At 30.2% G+C, this 15,690-nt stretch overlaps 2 protein-coding genes across 5 annotated transcripts in view; both read right to left on the reverse strand.

The window, feature by feature from the left end:
• Positions 1 to 115: 115 nt before the first annotated feature.
• LOC115245657 (uncharacterized protein KIAA0513) lies at positions 116 to 14,644 on the reverse strand. 4 transcript variants are annotated; one of them, XM_029824066.1, is made up of 10 exons: positions 14,220 to 14,644; positions 6,787 to 7,061; positions 5,769 to 6,061; positions 5,551 to 5,592; positions 3,296 to 3,397; positions 2,969 to 3,129; positions 2,562 to 2,748; positions 1,789 to 2,011; positions 1,622 to 1,716; positions 116 to 1,542 (listed from the first exon to the last, which is right to left on the reverse strand). In XM_029824066.1, the coding sequence occupies exons 1-10, from the start codon at positions 14,220 to 14,222 to the stop codon at positions 1,478 to 1,480; spliced, it is 1,446 nt and encodes a 481-aa protein (XP_029679926.1). In that variant the 5' UTR covers positions 14,223 to 14,644; the 3' UTR covers positions 116 to 1,477. The 4 variants fall into 4 exon arrangements, with proteins under 4 accessions (XP_029679926.1, XP_029679925.1, XP_029679928.1 ...); XM_029824065.1 differs by lacking the exon at positions 14,220 to 14,644 and adding an exon at positions 13,558 to 13,848; XM_029824068.1 differs by lacking the exons at positions 5,551 to 5,592; positions 14,220 to 14,644 and adding an exon at positions 13,558 to 13,845.
• Positions 14,645 to 15,153: 509 nt separating this feature from the next.
• LOC115245683 (maltase A2-like) overlaps positions 15,154 to 15,690 on the reverse strand; it is a 5,967-nt gene continuing 5,430 nt past the window's right edge. Inside the window, exon 7 of the mRNA XM_029824107.1 lies at positions 15,154 to 15,235. Within this exon, the coding sequence (XP_029679967.1) occupies positions 15,154 to 15,235 (82 nt within the window). The remainder of the gene's footprint in view (positions 15,236 to 15,690) is intronic.

Raw genomic sequence — 15,690 nt, forward strand, 5'->3', positions numbered from 1 at the left:
TATAAAATTAATCTTAATAATCTTTTTATTAATTATTTTCTTTAAACTTTATATATTTTTACTTTAACATAGATAATAGAGAAGGGATTTTTTTATTAATATATTATTTAAAAACTTTGATGTGACGACAAAATTTATTTAGCTTTAGTATTTGTTGATTTTATATTTTCAAATATCGCAGATAGAGACATATGTAAAATAAAATAGAGCATTGATTTGCATTTGATGATATGTGTTTAGATACAAGCTTTTCTTTTAAATTATTTACAATGCATGATGTGTGATAACAAGGCATTGGAATGCGCAAACTGTTGATTACAATTAGCTGGCACTCGCTATTAGAGGAACAAGTATTGATATTTCTATTTAATAATGGCAAAGAAATACTTGCTTACATTTTTGTAAATTCCACTTACAAACTGTATAATATTCAGTCATACATCGGTAAATTAATGCAAAAATTATAACTCATAAAGATTTGTGTTTACTACTTTCTAGCAAAGAAGCAATGAAAATACAAAGTAACATCTGTCTATAATTTGCGTTTTTGTGATTAGCTATATCCTGTAGCCACTAATTTCAGGATGTAAAAACGACGAATTTAATTATAAGAATACTGCAGATCTTAATTTTACATTACAGCTAATACTCGATACATCAAAACTTCTTTATATATATATGTTAAATGTTGTGATTAGAATAGAATAAAAGAAACTACATAGATAAATAATCGTATATGAGTTATAAAATAAGAGTTATTTAAGAAAATATATGTGTATCGATCCTTATTTAAGAGTTGCATAAAATGAGTTTTGATATATCGAGAATCATTCATATATATATATATATCGAATTATGAATTACGCCCTCTACTAAGGAGAACATTTTTTTCTTTCATTTTGTTGCTTATCATAATAAATTGCACTCAATAAACTACACTTTGCGATTAAGCTGTCAATAATGCAGTTCCATTTTCAAATCTTATTGTCATTTCTGTCCTTAAATTTATCTCATCGCTCCGTGTAAATTCTAACGTTTTATTTTAAAATTTATAAATATTCCAAAACAAATTTTTCTCTGTCAGATTTCAATTTCTCTTAATTTCTGTTATAGAATTAATTTCTTTATGCGCGAATTTATAGAACTATTGTATATGTTTGATACGTAAGAACTGTTATTTTAGTAAGATATACAATAATACATATATACTTCTCATAATTTTTAAGGCGCGCGAATTTGTGCAATACTTGAATCTCAGAAATTGACGTGTCCAGTGTCAAATGCGGCGTAAGATTCAACAAATGTTGATTTTCATCAACAATATTAACAAAATTTCGTTCGTAATTGACTTTGCCGTTTTTTCGATCTTATAAAGATGACTCGATTTATTTTGAAAATATTTTCAAGAAGAAATATTAGGTAAATTCCCTCTTAAAAGTATTTTTTCAAAATCGATCTTATTCGCACTCAAATTAAACTACCGCCATGGCTCGGTCTCATCAAACATTCGATCTATGTTATCTCGCAGCATCTTCTCTTGTTCTGCAAAAACGAAATATGAATAACATCTGCATTATTTTAAATTGGCAATTCAAAAACGCATCGTATCATGAATAATTACCTTTGGTTAAATTTGCAATGATGCATTGTTTTCGGAGAAACTCCATGCATAAAGCTCGTGACAGGCCGAAAGCATGCATGTTGCAAGTAAAGGTCCTGTTAGATAAAAAAGATGAATAAAATAATCCGATATCCCATAAAACATAAATCAAATATTAATAGAGTTACCCTAACTGTCCGAAGACAATGTTTGCTTGAAACTTTCGATCTTCGGCGGCGATGCTTTCTTGATCTAAGGATTTTGGTCGAGGCGGTACCGGTCTTGATGCTCGCTCACATTGAACCGCATCGAAAAACGCAGCCGTCCAAAATCTCATGGACGTCCATATCGGTTGAACGCGTAAATGCGTGTACAAATATTCACGATAGGGCTCTAACCCAGGAACTTCGACTAAAAACATAAGTACGTTGATATGAATGCACAGGTCTTAGCCAAAAATATGGATATAATAAATTGATTAGTCCAATTAAAACAAGCAAAATTCACAAATTAAAAAATACACATAATAATTTTGATAATTTAGTAATAATCACATTTTACTATTATTACAATTTAATATAAAAAATTGTATGAGTTGCATTATACATTTTTTGATTATTTAATTAATATACCAAGAAGTAAAAAGAGAAACAGAAAAAAAATACAATAATTAGAGTATCATATTAATCATTATATGTGTTTGATATAATTCTTCTGTTTATAATATTTCTATATTATAATATAGAAAATTCTATATATTATAATCTCTTTTAGATATGATATATATTATAATTATTTTATCCATTATATATATCCATCCATTATACGTATATATTATATAATTTCTTTATTATAATATTACTATGTTATTCTCTCTCTTTTTAAAAAATTTCAATCATTTTAACATTGTAGAATTTTGATATTATTTACAACTTGATGTGTATAGAAAGTTTTTCGTTACCTTCGTGATAAAAAGTGAAGCACATGTTCATGAGACTTTTTGCGGGTGCAAAGTCGTCCGCCTCGTGACATTCAAACAGAGCGACCGCGAAATGTTGTGCCAAGGAATAAAATGAAGCTTCCGTAACACAAGCACGCGCTCTTCTCGCATTCACCACTCTAGAGAACCATATTCTTCCCGATTCGGTCTACAAATTTATTATTGCATTTAATCGAACATTTTGAAAAGGATATGAATTGTCTTACTCCTAATATACCAAGATAATAATTGATTTTATTAGTATCTTAAGTCTACATTTTCTTACTCGAGGAGGAATTTAGTTAAAATATTTTTTTACGCTTTACTTTAAGATCATGTGTTATACCAATCGTTATCGAAATGATATATAAAATTTATTTGACACGTACCAAGACCATTTGTCCAAAATTAGCCTTTTGCTCTTGATCGATACTATTAGGTGCATCGAATAACAGAGGTACGAAAGCTTTCATAAAGTCCGCGGCTGCTTCCTCCGACTGACTATCAGCCGATAAGCTCGAGGCCCAGGACTGAACAGAACCTGATGATCCTGAGTAGCGATAATTATATTAATCGCATTGCAATACTGTAATTTGTAGCGCTACTGTTTACAATTTCTAATTTATACCAGACTTTTATTTTTAGACAATTAAAATTATTTTTCAAGCTCGAATATCTTAAAATTAAAATAGCTCTATAATTAAAATTAACATTACCTGATCTCTGCCACATTCTACGACCATCCATGTTGGAATCTAAACTAGTGCTGGGTCCATATCCATCTTGATCGCTCGTAGAATCACTACTACAAGGTATGTCTAAAATACAAAAATGCTTTCTGTCAAATATTCTATATAATTTTTAAGGCAACTGTAGCTCAACATGTCAAGCAATAGTGCGTCACGCTCAAAAGAGCGACACAAACTTGCAACCCAATCTAATCTAATGTTTCACTGAACAGAGAAACAAACGACAAAGATAAGTTCGCTGGACTACACAACAAAGTGTTGGTCACTCTTGCGTAATTATACAAACGAATTCATCTACTAGTTCTAAATTACTGTTGAGTCACATGAAAATCACATAAACCCGAAATAAAATAAATAAGCATATATATATATATATATGCAGTATAAATTATCTATTTATTTGAATATATAATATTCTCTTTGTACTTGTTAAAATTGTAGACAAGTAAAATGCAATCATTTAACTGTGTTGTTTTAATTTGTATGAGTGTATTGTAAGAATAGAATTGTTATATACAAATAAGATACTTTACGCTAGAATTATATTTAAAATTATTTAATTAGAGCTACAGTCTTACTATGAATCTTAAAATTTTTATTATTGTTATAGAGATATTAATATCGCGATAGTTTACAATCAAAATGAGATATGGCAAAGCGCGTTTATGACTACCTCGTTATTACATACGATAAACATTACGTATATGTCTACGCGATATTACTTAACTATTTTCTATCTACATTCTTGTCGATTATGCAATAAATCGCGTGACGTTGCGGAAATAATAGAGGGGTTCAACTGATAATAAATGATAACTGATAATAGGTTTGTCTATCGCGAAAAACTACTCTATCACGCAGTAGGACTTATTTTTCATCCATGTAGAATAGAGTCCCTTGTCGCATGGAAATGCACATGGATGCAATCGGGGTGCATAGGTGGGTCGCGTGAAGATACGCACACATATACACAAGTAACAACATCTTTACCAATGGATGCAACGTCTGGCAAGAAACTACGAGTGTTCTCTCTGACATGTTCGAATATACAAGAGCCGATATGTACGTAATATGTCCAAGAGAAAAGTGTTATCGTTTTAAATCATCTTAATTTTAAAGAAATTTGAGAAAATGAAGAAGTTTATTATAATCAGATAGCTTTTCTTTTAACAGATTAATATGTTACTAAATATAATGTCTTAAACTCAATGTAATGTGTCATATATAATGCAAATTAGTTTGTTTTTTTTTCTCTCTCTCTCTCTCTCTTTCTCTCTCTTTTCTTCTCGATTTTATAGCATCCTTTTCATAATTAAAATATCTCCATTATAAATGCATCTTTATTACGTTAATGATTTATAAAACAAATGTCAATATTACAAGATTGATTATATAAGCTTTGTAAGTTTCTAATTTTTATTTATACTTTTTATAATTTATATGACGAGAAGCTAAAGCAAATTAAATTTTAATTTACTTAAATAAGACTTGCATCATGATATATTGAATTACGAAAATCGTGTGTGTGTATGTGTGTGATATTTCTAGGTCAAATCGTTCGAAGTCTTATCAGAATCGACACATGGATATTCGAACACCGGGTTACGCGTATTGATTGCACTAGTATTCACTAATCACATCTAGCGGAGGAAGTCTGGAGGATCGGGCACGTGAGAAGGAATGCTTACGATAACACCAAAGTATCGAGAGTTTGTTTGGATTATATATATGTATATATATATATATATGATATATACATATATATTTTAAATGTTGATAAAAAATAATTTTACATTGTTTTAGAACTTCATATCTGTATATAGAAGAGAAGAATTAAGTCAGAACTGAACGATTAATTGATGTTAATTATACGATTAATTGATATTTCATCGTTATTAGGAACTAAATATAATACTTAATAATTTCTATAAAGTAGATCTTTTTAATGTTAAGAAAAAAAATGCCATATATGTATTTTTAAAAAACATATTAATTATTTGCATTAATCTTATTTTTTCCATGAATATTGCAAATATTGCAAATCAATTTTTTAAATTAATTTTCAAGAGTGTATCAAGTAATATTGATTAACACTTGAATAAATGGCTCGAATATATACAAGTATCGATACTTTAAACTGAAGCATCCCTAGTGTAGTACACTGAGGAGACTCGCGGGTGAGATCAAAGGGACAGTCCACATTGACTGATTGTTACATTTACCTAAACGGAAAACAACCGTCTGATAGCGGGTCGGCGCCCTCGCTTCGTGAAAAGAAAGAAGAATACAGCATATTATTTCCATCCGAGTCTCGATAACTGCATATTCGCGACAATCGCGAGCGAGAGAAAGATAGCGACCATCGTCGAAGAGGATGAGAGTCATCGACTCCGACTCGTTCGACGTTCGTCGCGGATAACTAGAGGCGAGGACTAATCACCTGCTCTGTAATTCAACTTCTCGTAAGGATCGGGCCCGGTCGCTTTAATGTCCTGCTCTTGAAGAGGCTCTATACTTTCCTGGCTGTCCCGATCAGGACTGATATCCTGATTGACCTCCTGTTCCGTTCGGCTCTCTTGCTTTTTATTCGAGACCGATCTCGAAGACGCTATCTCCTCGTACGTCATTCCGGGCGGATACTTCCGTGTTCTGGAAAGATTGCCGGTTACTTGTCGCTCCAATTTGTGCCGCGCTATTGCCTCATAATCCTCGTAACATAATCCCGCGCCAAATCTACAAAGGAGATATTGCGTGTCAGAACGTAAATTATTCATGAGAAACAAATATTACGATATTATCTTTGCAGACAACTCTAAATCCATACTATAATGTGCACGATGTATAATCGTATGTTAATATATACATATAGTTGCATATACAATTAAAATTTACACACATACACACATACATATTACAGCAAAATTTGAATATACATTATAGCAAAGTTATAATATATATCTATATCTATATATATGTATCGGTTTTATACAATATTAACTAGTACATACATGATTAATCTTGAATAGGAAATCAATTTTTAAATTACAAATATAATGGAAAATATGAAAAAACGTAATAAATCTAATACAAGAAAAAATTATTAGAGAAAAGTAAAAAATTGTTTTATATATTATAAATATAATGTTTCTGACATAAGTATATATCATATATTTATAAAATGAAAAATATACCTAACAATAAATTAGAGAAATATACTTGACAATAAATTAGAAAAAAAAATATGTAAGAAAAATTTACATATATTTTATTAATTCAGAAACTCATTTTAATCGCAAACAAGAAACGTTAGTCTAATCAATAAAACTTGTATTAGGTTCTACTTTATAGAATAACCAAATTTATACAGTTTCAGCATCTACATGCTTAACGTGCATGCTCTTACACTAATTGTTGTTAATTGTTGTTGATATTTGGGATAACAAAACGTGTGCTTATACCTCGGAAGCCTCAGTTTCCGCCGTCCTAATTGCTCCTCTGGCTTGACAGCCTGCGGTAACGCTTGCGGCGACGAGGGTGGCGAAGAAGGGGTTGTAGTCAATTCACTTTCCTCTAAACTGCTACTAAGAGCGGATCCTATTCTATTCCCTAGGCCTTGAAGATACTCTCCGCTTCCTCCCAAAGCTGATCGCACGGATCTGAGAGCACCTCTGGTACGTCCAATTAACGACCCCCCTCCATTGGATGGTAAAGCCGTTGTAACGTCTACCATGTTCTAAACCAAATACGTATCATAATTAACCTGTGAGCTCTGTATCTTCAAGAATCATTTAGCAATACTATCGGTATCAGTACAGCAAACTTGCCATATCTATATAATGTGTTGTTTTTATTTAATCATCAATACGTATTTAGGATTATGTATAATAACACGCAAGAAATATAAATGTAAATGAAATTAAAGATTAAAAAGTACATTGTTAAGTATGTATAACAGATACTGATTGAGGCTGATTGAGATTAACAATACGTACTGCGAAACACAAATATTTATCATATATTTGCAATTTTAATTAAAACAACAGTGTGTTTCATGACGTAAATAGATTAAGTCTAAAATAATAATACGGAATGTATTCTTAAATTAATATAAAGTCTCAGGTTCAATTTTTGTTTTATCAGAAATTTATATGCGAAATAAAATATTTTACAAAGCCTCGTTATTGCAAAAAGTAAAGGGAAAATAGAAACTGTTGCTACGTAAAAAAGACATACGAATTGGATGAATAGAAATTATATCTTGACAACTTGTTATAATTTATATTTACAAACGTAATTCCTGTATTTTTATATCATAAATAAATAGAATAGAACAAGTTTCTCTTCATAAATTTAAAAACAAAGATATTATGTTTTATAAAAACTTTTTAAAAATATACGAATAATAAATATACCAATTAAAACTATTGCTATTAAAAATATAGCAATTAAAACTATTGCTCTCTTACGTAACGTTTTCGGATCACCAAACCGAGATTAAAAATAACGATGTGTCGAATTTATTTCATGCGTTATAAAATTTTAACAAGGAGAAAAATTGTGTAACAATCTGAGTGCACTCGACAAATCCTGTTTGATTGCTAATCATAAAACAGTTTCTAATTCACTGTAGCAGTTTATGCCGGATGCCGATTGTGCATTTCTTCAAAGCAATTTGCGAAACGCGACCTATCTCGCCGACTATATAGTCGCCGCACAAAACGAGTAAGGCTGACAGTAATCTCAGATAAGAGGTATATAAAGCTTCATTTCCAATGTATATAGGCCATTGTGCCCGCCTACTCATCTATGCATTCATGTACGCGCACTATGCGTAAAGTGATAACGATGAATCGTGATAAAAATAATATTAACATTTTGAAATCGTTTTTACATTTATTTAAAAGTTTGTGTTATTTTGCAAATATAATAAAAAGAAATAAAGAATGTTTGGTACAAAAAAGAAAAACAAAAAAAAATTACGAATGTAAAAAAAATAAATTGCAATTTACATTGCGTGTAATTAATTAATACAAGTAGCTATTGTGTGGATGTATGATATATATCTACAATTTTCTTCAATCTTCATGAATATGGAACAATTAATAAAATTCTGTGAATTTAAAGAATAAAATCTAAAATTTTGTTAATTAATCATCAGTGCTGTCATTTTAATTTTTTGCGCTAGTATAGTTGACATAAAAACAAAATAATAAGATATTTTTCAACTAATTAATAATAATTTATGTTATGTTGTTTTTATGTCAGCTATACTAGCGTAAAAAATTAAAATGACAGTACTGGTGATTAATCGATAGAATCTTAGACTTTCATTAACCGTTCTATTTCCGAGGAGATTGAATAAAATCATCGAAAGTTTTTTAAAAGAGTATCTTAATTAAGATGCAAAAGTTATATTGATAGGCAATATAATCGCAATAGACATCTAAATACAGTTTGCGCTCGTCCATTCAATCATATATTACACTATATTACATGCGACCTTTCGCATTCATATTATACACCAAAAAGAAGAACGCGTGACATGTGACTAAGAAAGGGCATGCCATTTATATCGTGTTCCACTTTTTTTGTTAGCGCAGTTTTAAGAGGATTTATTTAATATCGAACTGCTGAAATAAGCAAAATATCACAAATAGATATATAGTGACATTTTAAATTCTGCAATAATTTCTACTTAATACTGCAAAAAATACATATTGATCTAATATTTAATGAAAAGAAGAAAAATGATGAGAGTAAAACCAATAAAAAATAAAGTCAAAAAATCACGCTATTAATGTCGAAACAATCGTCCATTGTCGACTGGATATGTTGAACTGAACAGACTTTTATAATTGGTCTACCATATGTTGGTGACCGCAAGAGATATAAAATCGGCACGGACATCCTATATAATGGACTATTATTAACCACAGCTTATAAGTTTTTTGGTAAAACACAATTTTATTTTGTTCTGGCTATTTGCGTTTGCAGAGATTTTATCTTCACATAATTACGTAATTTATCACATAATATATTAATATTATCACGCAAAACAATATATATAAAGAATATCAAATAGTGTTAAAAATACATCTTTGAAAATCAATTTTTAATTAATAAAATTAAATAAAAATCTAATTAGTAAGTATTACTTAAACAATTTTTATACGCTTTTAAAATATAAATATGTTTAATTAGAATGCAAAATGATATTGAAATTGGACAATTACAATTAATTCTAAACTTATGAAAGAATTGCAAAATCTACTGCTTTTAAAAAGTATTATACAACTTAGACATAAATTTTATAAAATATACAATTCACACACACACACACACACACACACACACACACACACACACACACACACACACACACACACACACACACACACACACACACACACACACACACACACACACACACACACACACACACACACACACACACACACACACACACACACACACACACACACACACGTACAAAGATTTATTAAATTTTTGAAATATGATATAATTTGATATTTTTCTCAAATACATTAAAACATTTTTTATTACTCAATGCCTTTTCAAATTTCATTTCTATATGTACGTTATCCATATCGATGGATTGTTGAAAATAATCTATAAAACTTTTCAACAATTGATTATTTTATGACACGATCATTTTAGGATAGAATAAAAATTTAATTTAATAACATACGGTTTTTAAAAAATATAATTGCATAAAAATGAAGAAAGAAATATGAAATAAAGAACTACCGGATGTTACTGTGCAAAAGCCTAAACAAAGCTTTCTACGTGGCGTCTAAAGATAGATCATCGATTACGTTCACGGGTCTATGGCAATTCGACGCCGCAAGAATTTCCGATTAATGTGGGCGACGCGAGGGTGGAAGCACGTAATATCGGATGGAGAGAGAAACAGATGGGGGAGGAGGAAGGGAAAGAATATATTTAAATATCCATTCAAATATAACCATTGTCTTAATCGTTTTCCCGGGAAAGTTTAATTAATCAATTATTACAACATTAAATAAATTTAATGAACAAATATTATAGAGCATTTTAATATTTACATGCAGAGATATATGTATATGATGCATTGTATAAAAATATAATGTATAATCTTTGATATTCTTTTCTAACAAATTTATATTAAATTGTGCTTGTTTCCAAGAGAAAGTTTCAGTATCATTTTTATCGAAACATTTGAAGAAATTAAGGTATCTATTACACATGTAAATTAATTATCGTTAATTATACGTGACTTTTAAATCGAACTATTGTTTAATTGTTGCAATAACTAATGTCATTAATAATTTTAATTCAAAATGTGCATTAAAAGTTTAGAGCACAAGCTGTTAAAGAATTTATCTTAATATTATGAATTAAATGCTTGTTTAAAAGCTCCAATCCTTTTGAAAAATATACATTATTAAAATAAGTAATATTTTAATCGAATAGAACGATTATAATTGAAATGTTAAAATATAAAATCATAAAACTAATATGTGACTTTAATTCTTATAACTGATTATGCGTATCCAATAGAGATTTAATATACAAAGTTCTGATCTAAAATAACAAGGAATAATATATCATATTTATACTAGAGATAACACACACACACACACACACACACACACACACACACACACACACACACACACACACACACACACACACACACACACACACACACACACACACACACACACACACACACACACACACACACACACACACACACACACACACACACACACACACACACACACACACACACACACACACACACACACACACACACACACACACACACACACACACACACACACACACACACACACACACACACACACACACACACACACACACACACACACACACACACACACACACACACACACACACACACACACACACACACACACACACACACACACACACACACACACACACACACACACACACACACACACACACACACACACACACACACACACACACACACACACACACACACACACACACACACACACACACACACACACACACACACACACACACACACACACACACACACACACACACACACACACACACACACACACACACACACACACACACACACACACACACACACACACACACACACACACACACACACACACACACACACACACACACACACACACACACACACACACACACACACACATAAAACATATCTCTGATATAAAAGATAAAAAAAGTGTTATAAGATGTGAGATTAAATATGTTAATACTACATACTCGTATAAAATTTTGTAATTTTTTTACATAAAGCTTATAATAAGCGAAAATTGTATAGAATATTGCAAGGTTCAACGATCGGCGAACAAACCAACAGATAGCAAACAAATATCAAAGAAAAACGCAATACATTGAATAAGCGGATTATGCGGGAGTGAATGATGTCGACAAAGCATGTGGGCGACTGTAGTTCACAGTGGCACACAACTGCAATGCAGCGTTATCTATATTATGCAGCTCCGCGCTATGCTAGATGTGCTTATTTGCGTGCGGACATTTTCAAAGTATGTACAATAACGAGAGAGAAAAAAAGAAAGGCATCTCTCTGCGTTTATATATGTGTCATGTGACAATAAATACGAAGATACGAATCACAGATGCAAATGCGATCTGTCAATTAGAAATATTGCGAAACGGCGAATGCGTCGAATTAAATAGAGAGAGAAAGAGAGAGAGAGAGAGCAGTGTGACATAACTGCGCCCATCATAATAAACGACTGTCTTATCGTTGTCTGACGGGCGCCTCATTATCACACAACGCGAAATATGACTTAATATATTATATATTCCATATGCAAAACAAACATCGCAAAAGTGTCAAACGGAAAGTGCAACTAAAGTCACTAATAATGAATATCGCGATAGCAAATTTGCGAATTAACGCTGAATAATCGCGTTTCTAATAAGACAGAAACTCTTTGCATTACTGCTTCAAAATATTTTAAATGCGATTTTACACATAATCCCTTTATTCTCTCTCAACTCTCGAAAACTATTCTTCAATATTTCGCGCACTGATATACATACTTGCATCGCTCTCTATATAAATGCGAAAACAAATCTCTCTCTAGTAGTTATCACATAAAACGCTTTTAAAATAACAATTTAATATCTTTTTATGAAAGAAATATTGCACGCAATTTTTTATGTTGACAAATGTATTTATATTAACAGCTGTTGCTCAAGGATTTATACATTAGAATCAAATTAAATTCCTACAAATGCTTATATTTGAGATAATTTTTACATAATTATAATGCTATGTGTGAATAATATAAAAAATTATAATTTTTGCTTATTGATTATTGTTATATTGTTAGAGCAATCAACCAAATATTAAACAATTTAAAAGTTGGACACAAATTATATAACTGTGTGACACAAATATTCTTGTCAAAATATACAACTTTCACCGTGTGTCGCATGCTATCGATTCTGTTATCAATGAAAAGCAATTTAACGCGTACGCGTTATTATTTCAATATATACATATGTTAAAACATATATCTACAACATGCTTTTAATTAATTATCTATCATTAAATATCAATTAAAATATCAAAATTAAATATCAAAATAATAATAAATAGATAGCAATAGAACATCAAGAAGCAGCAACAAATTGCTGTTTAATCATTTTTTAAAACAATAAAGTTTAAAAACAAATAGACTACAAATTCCAAACATTTTTATCTATTCGAAAAAATAATTATCAAAAAATTTTTAAATAACCGATCCTAATTTTTGATGAAAAAATACCTTGCTAATAATAAAATATTCCAAATTTACACAGATATTTTTTCCAAAAAATAATTAAAAGCAAGATAATGTAATATTGAATAAAAAACGCTAGAAAGCAGTCAATATTTTGCAAGTTGTATTTGAATAGCACAAGCGCAGCTGTCAAAACAGACGATGCTCTCTCGTTATTATTCTCTAAATTATTTTACAATAAAGAATATTTCTCCTGAAGATGGCAAATTCCCGATATATAAATACCTTTTTCAAAGATTATTACTAAAAATAATACAATAATAAATAAATAGAAAATTTTTATAAAATAGGCCAATATATATCTATCGAAACACATCTTTTCTCGCGAGTTAATGAATTGAGCTTCGATATGATTTTTAATAAATCGAATACCATGCAGGGATGAAGCCCCAAGATCACAAATGATCACTGTCGCCCTCGCAAAACGTTGGTAAACACGTGCGACACTGCTCTTGACATACTACTACGGACTTGCACTATCTCGAGCTTTGCAGTTGCTTCGGCTTCGGGGACTATTCGCACGTAACGTTATGTACCCCTCCAGTATGCGATCGGATAATAAACGCGCATGCGTTTATCGCGATCAATACAATGCCTCAATTTACCAGCATGATAATTAAGTCCAACACTGGCGAAATTCACTATCGTGTATACACTGGCAGTCGGTACCATGCCAGCTGACAATGAACTATCCAACGTAATTAAAAGCAAGATAATGTAATATTGAATAAAAAACGCTAGAAAGCAGTCAATATTTTGCAAGTTGTATTTGAATAGCACAAGCGCAGCTGTCAAAACAGACGATGCTCTCTCGTTATTATTCTCTAAATTATTTTACAATAAAGAATATTTCTCCTGAAGATGGCAAATTCCCGATATATAAATACCTTTTTCAAAGATTATTACTAAAAATAATACAATAATAAATAAATAGAAAATTTTTATAAAATAGGCCAATATATATCTATCGAAACACATCTTTTCTCGCGAGTTAATGAATTGAGCTTCGATATGATTTTTAATAAATCGAATACCATGCAGGGATGAAGCCCCAAGATCACAAATGATCACTGTCGCCCTCGCAAAACGTTGGTAAACACGTGCGACACTGCTCTTGACATACTACTACGGACTTGCACTATCTCGAGCTTTGCAGTTGCTTCGGCTTCGGGGACTATTCGCACGTAACGTTATGTACCCCTCCAGTATGCGATCGGATAATAAACGCGCATGCGTTTATCGCGATCAATACAATGCCTCAATTTACCAGCATGATAATTAAGTCCAACACTGGCGAAATTCACTATCGTGTATACACTGGCAGTCGGTACCATGCCAGCTGACAATGAACTATCCAACGAAATATCAATTCAATATATATATGGTTTGATGAACGCATAGTTGCCGGGTAACTAAAACGCGTTTTGTGTATTAAAAAATTTTTGTGGGTATAAATGATGAAGAAGAGAATAAATTACATAAAATTACTTTTCGACCATAAAAAAATGATAAGATTAAATTTAAATTTTAAAGTAATAATTTCTTATTAGAACAATTTTGAAATATTTTGTATCTATATCTAATTTATAATATATGTAATTAAAAATGTTAATATATTTAATATATTTGATATATTAACAATTCTTTCGGTGAAATTAATAATTAACATATAATTAATGCATGATTTCAAATTCTTGAAGAAAATAATACAACAAAATTCAATAATATACCAATTAGAAATTTTAATACACAAAAAATTAAAATTATAGATATTTAAATATATACAATTACATACACACAATTACAATTACAGTTACAATTTTATAAGGGTACATTTTGGAAAATTACAGTTAAAAAGAAAAAATGAAATATTGCTTATTGATTTTTATTGCAGGAAACATTATAATAGTGCATTATAAATACACAAAAGTTTTTTAATTAAATATATGTGCTTTGAAAATAACATATTTAGGGAATCTCTAGAGACGTGTACACGACAGCGGCTTTCTTACGTAAATGTATATTGTTTATAGGAACCGAATAATAATCCCTGCAAAAGATATAAAAATGAATTATATATCTACACATAGTATTTGCTAATATTACTCCCCGAATAATATACATATTTATAATAACTATTTATAATAATATTTACATAAAGTTTCCTTAAAAAATTTAGAAAAAATTTTTTCATGAATTTTGTGAACAATTATATCTTTTGTAGCATATGTTTTAAATAATATATTGTAACTAAAATAAGATCTCTATACTTGTAATTAATTTAATACAAACATTTGTTACCTCACATGTTTAAAAATATACAAATATCCCTGTAATTAGAGATTTTTGATAGAGAATTTATTGAAAAGATATTTTAATTATAAAAATTCGACTAAGAGAATTTGTTAATAAAACTACAAGTGATGTTGAACGTTTCTTATAACCATCTTCATTTCCAAATAAGAAAAATTTTGGGATTATAATTATTTTATAACATTTATAGAG

The sequence above is a fragment of the Formica exsecta genome, unplaced genomic scaffold (genome assembly GCF_003651465.1).
Source record: "Formica exsecta isolate Colony F162 unplaced genomic scaffold, ASM365146v1 scaffold125, whole genome shotgun sequence".
In the NCBI taxonomy this organism is placed as follows: domain Eukaryota; kingdom Metazoa; phylum Arthropoda; class Insecta; order Hymenoptera; family Formicidae; genus Formica; species Formica exsecta.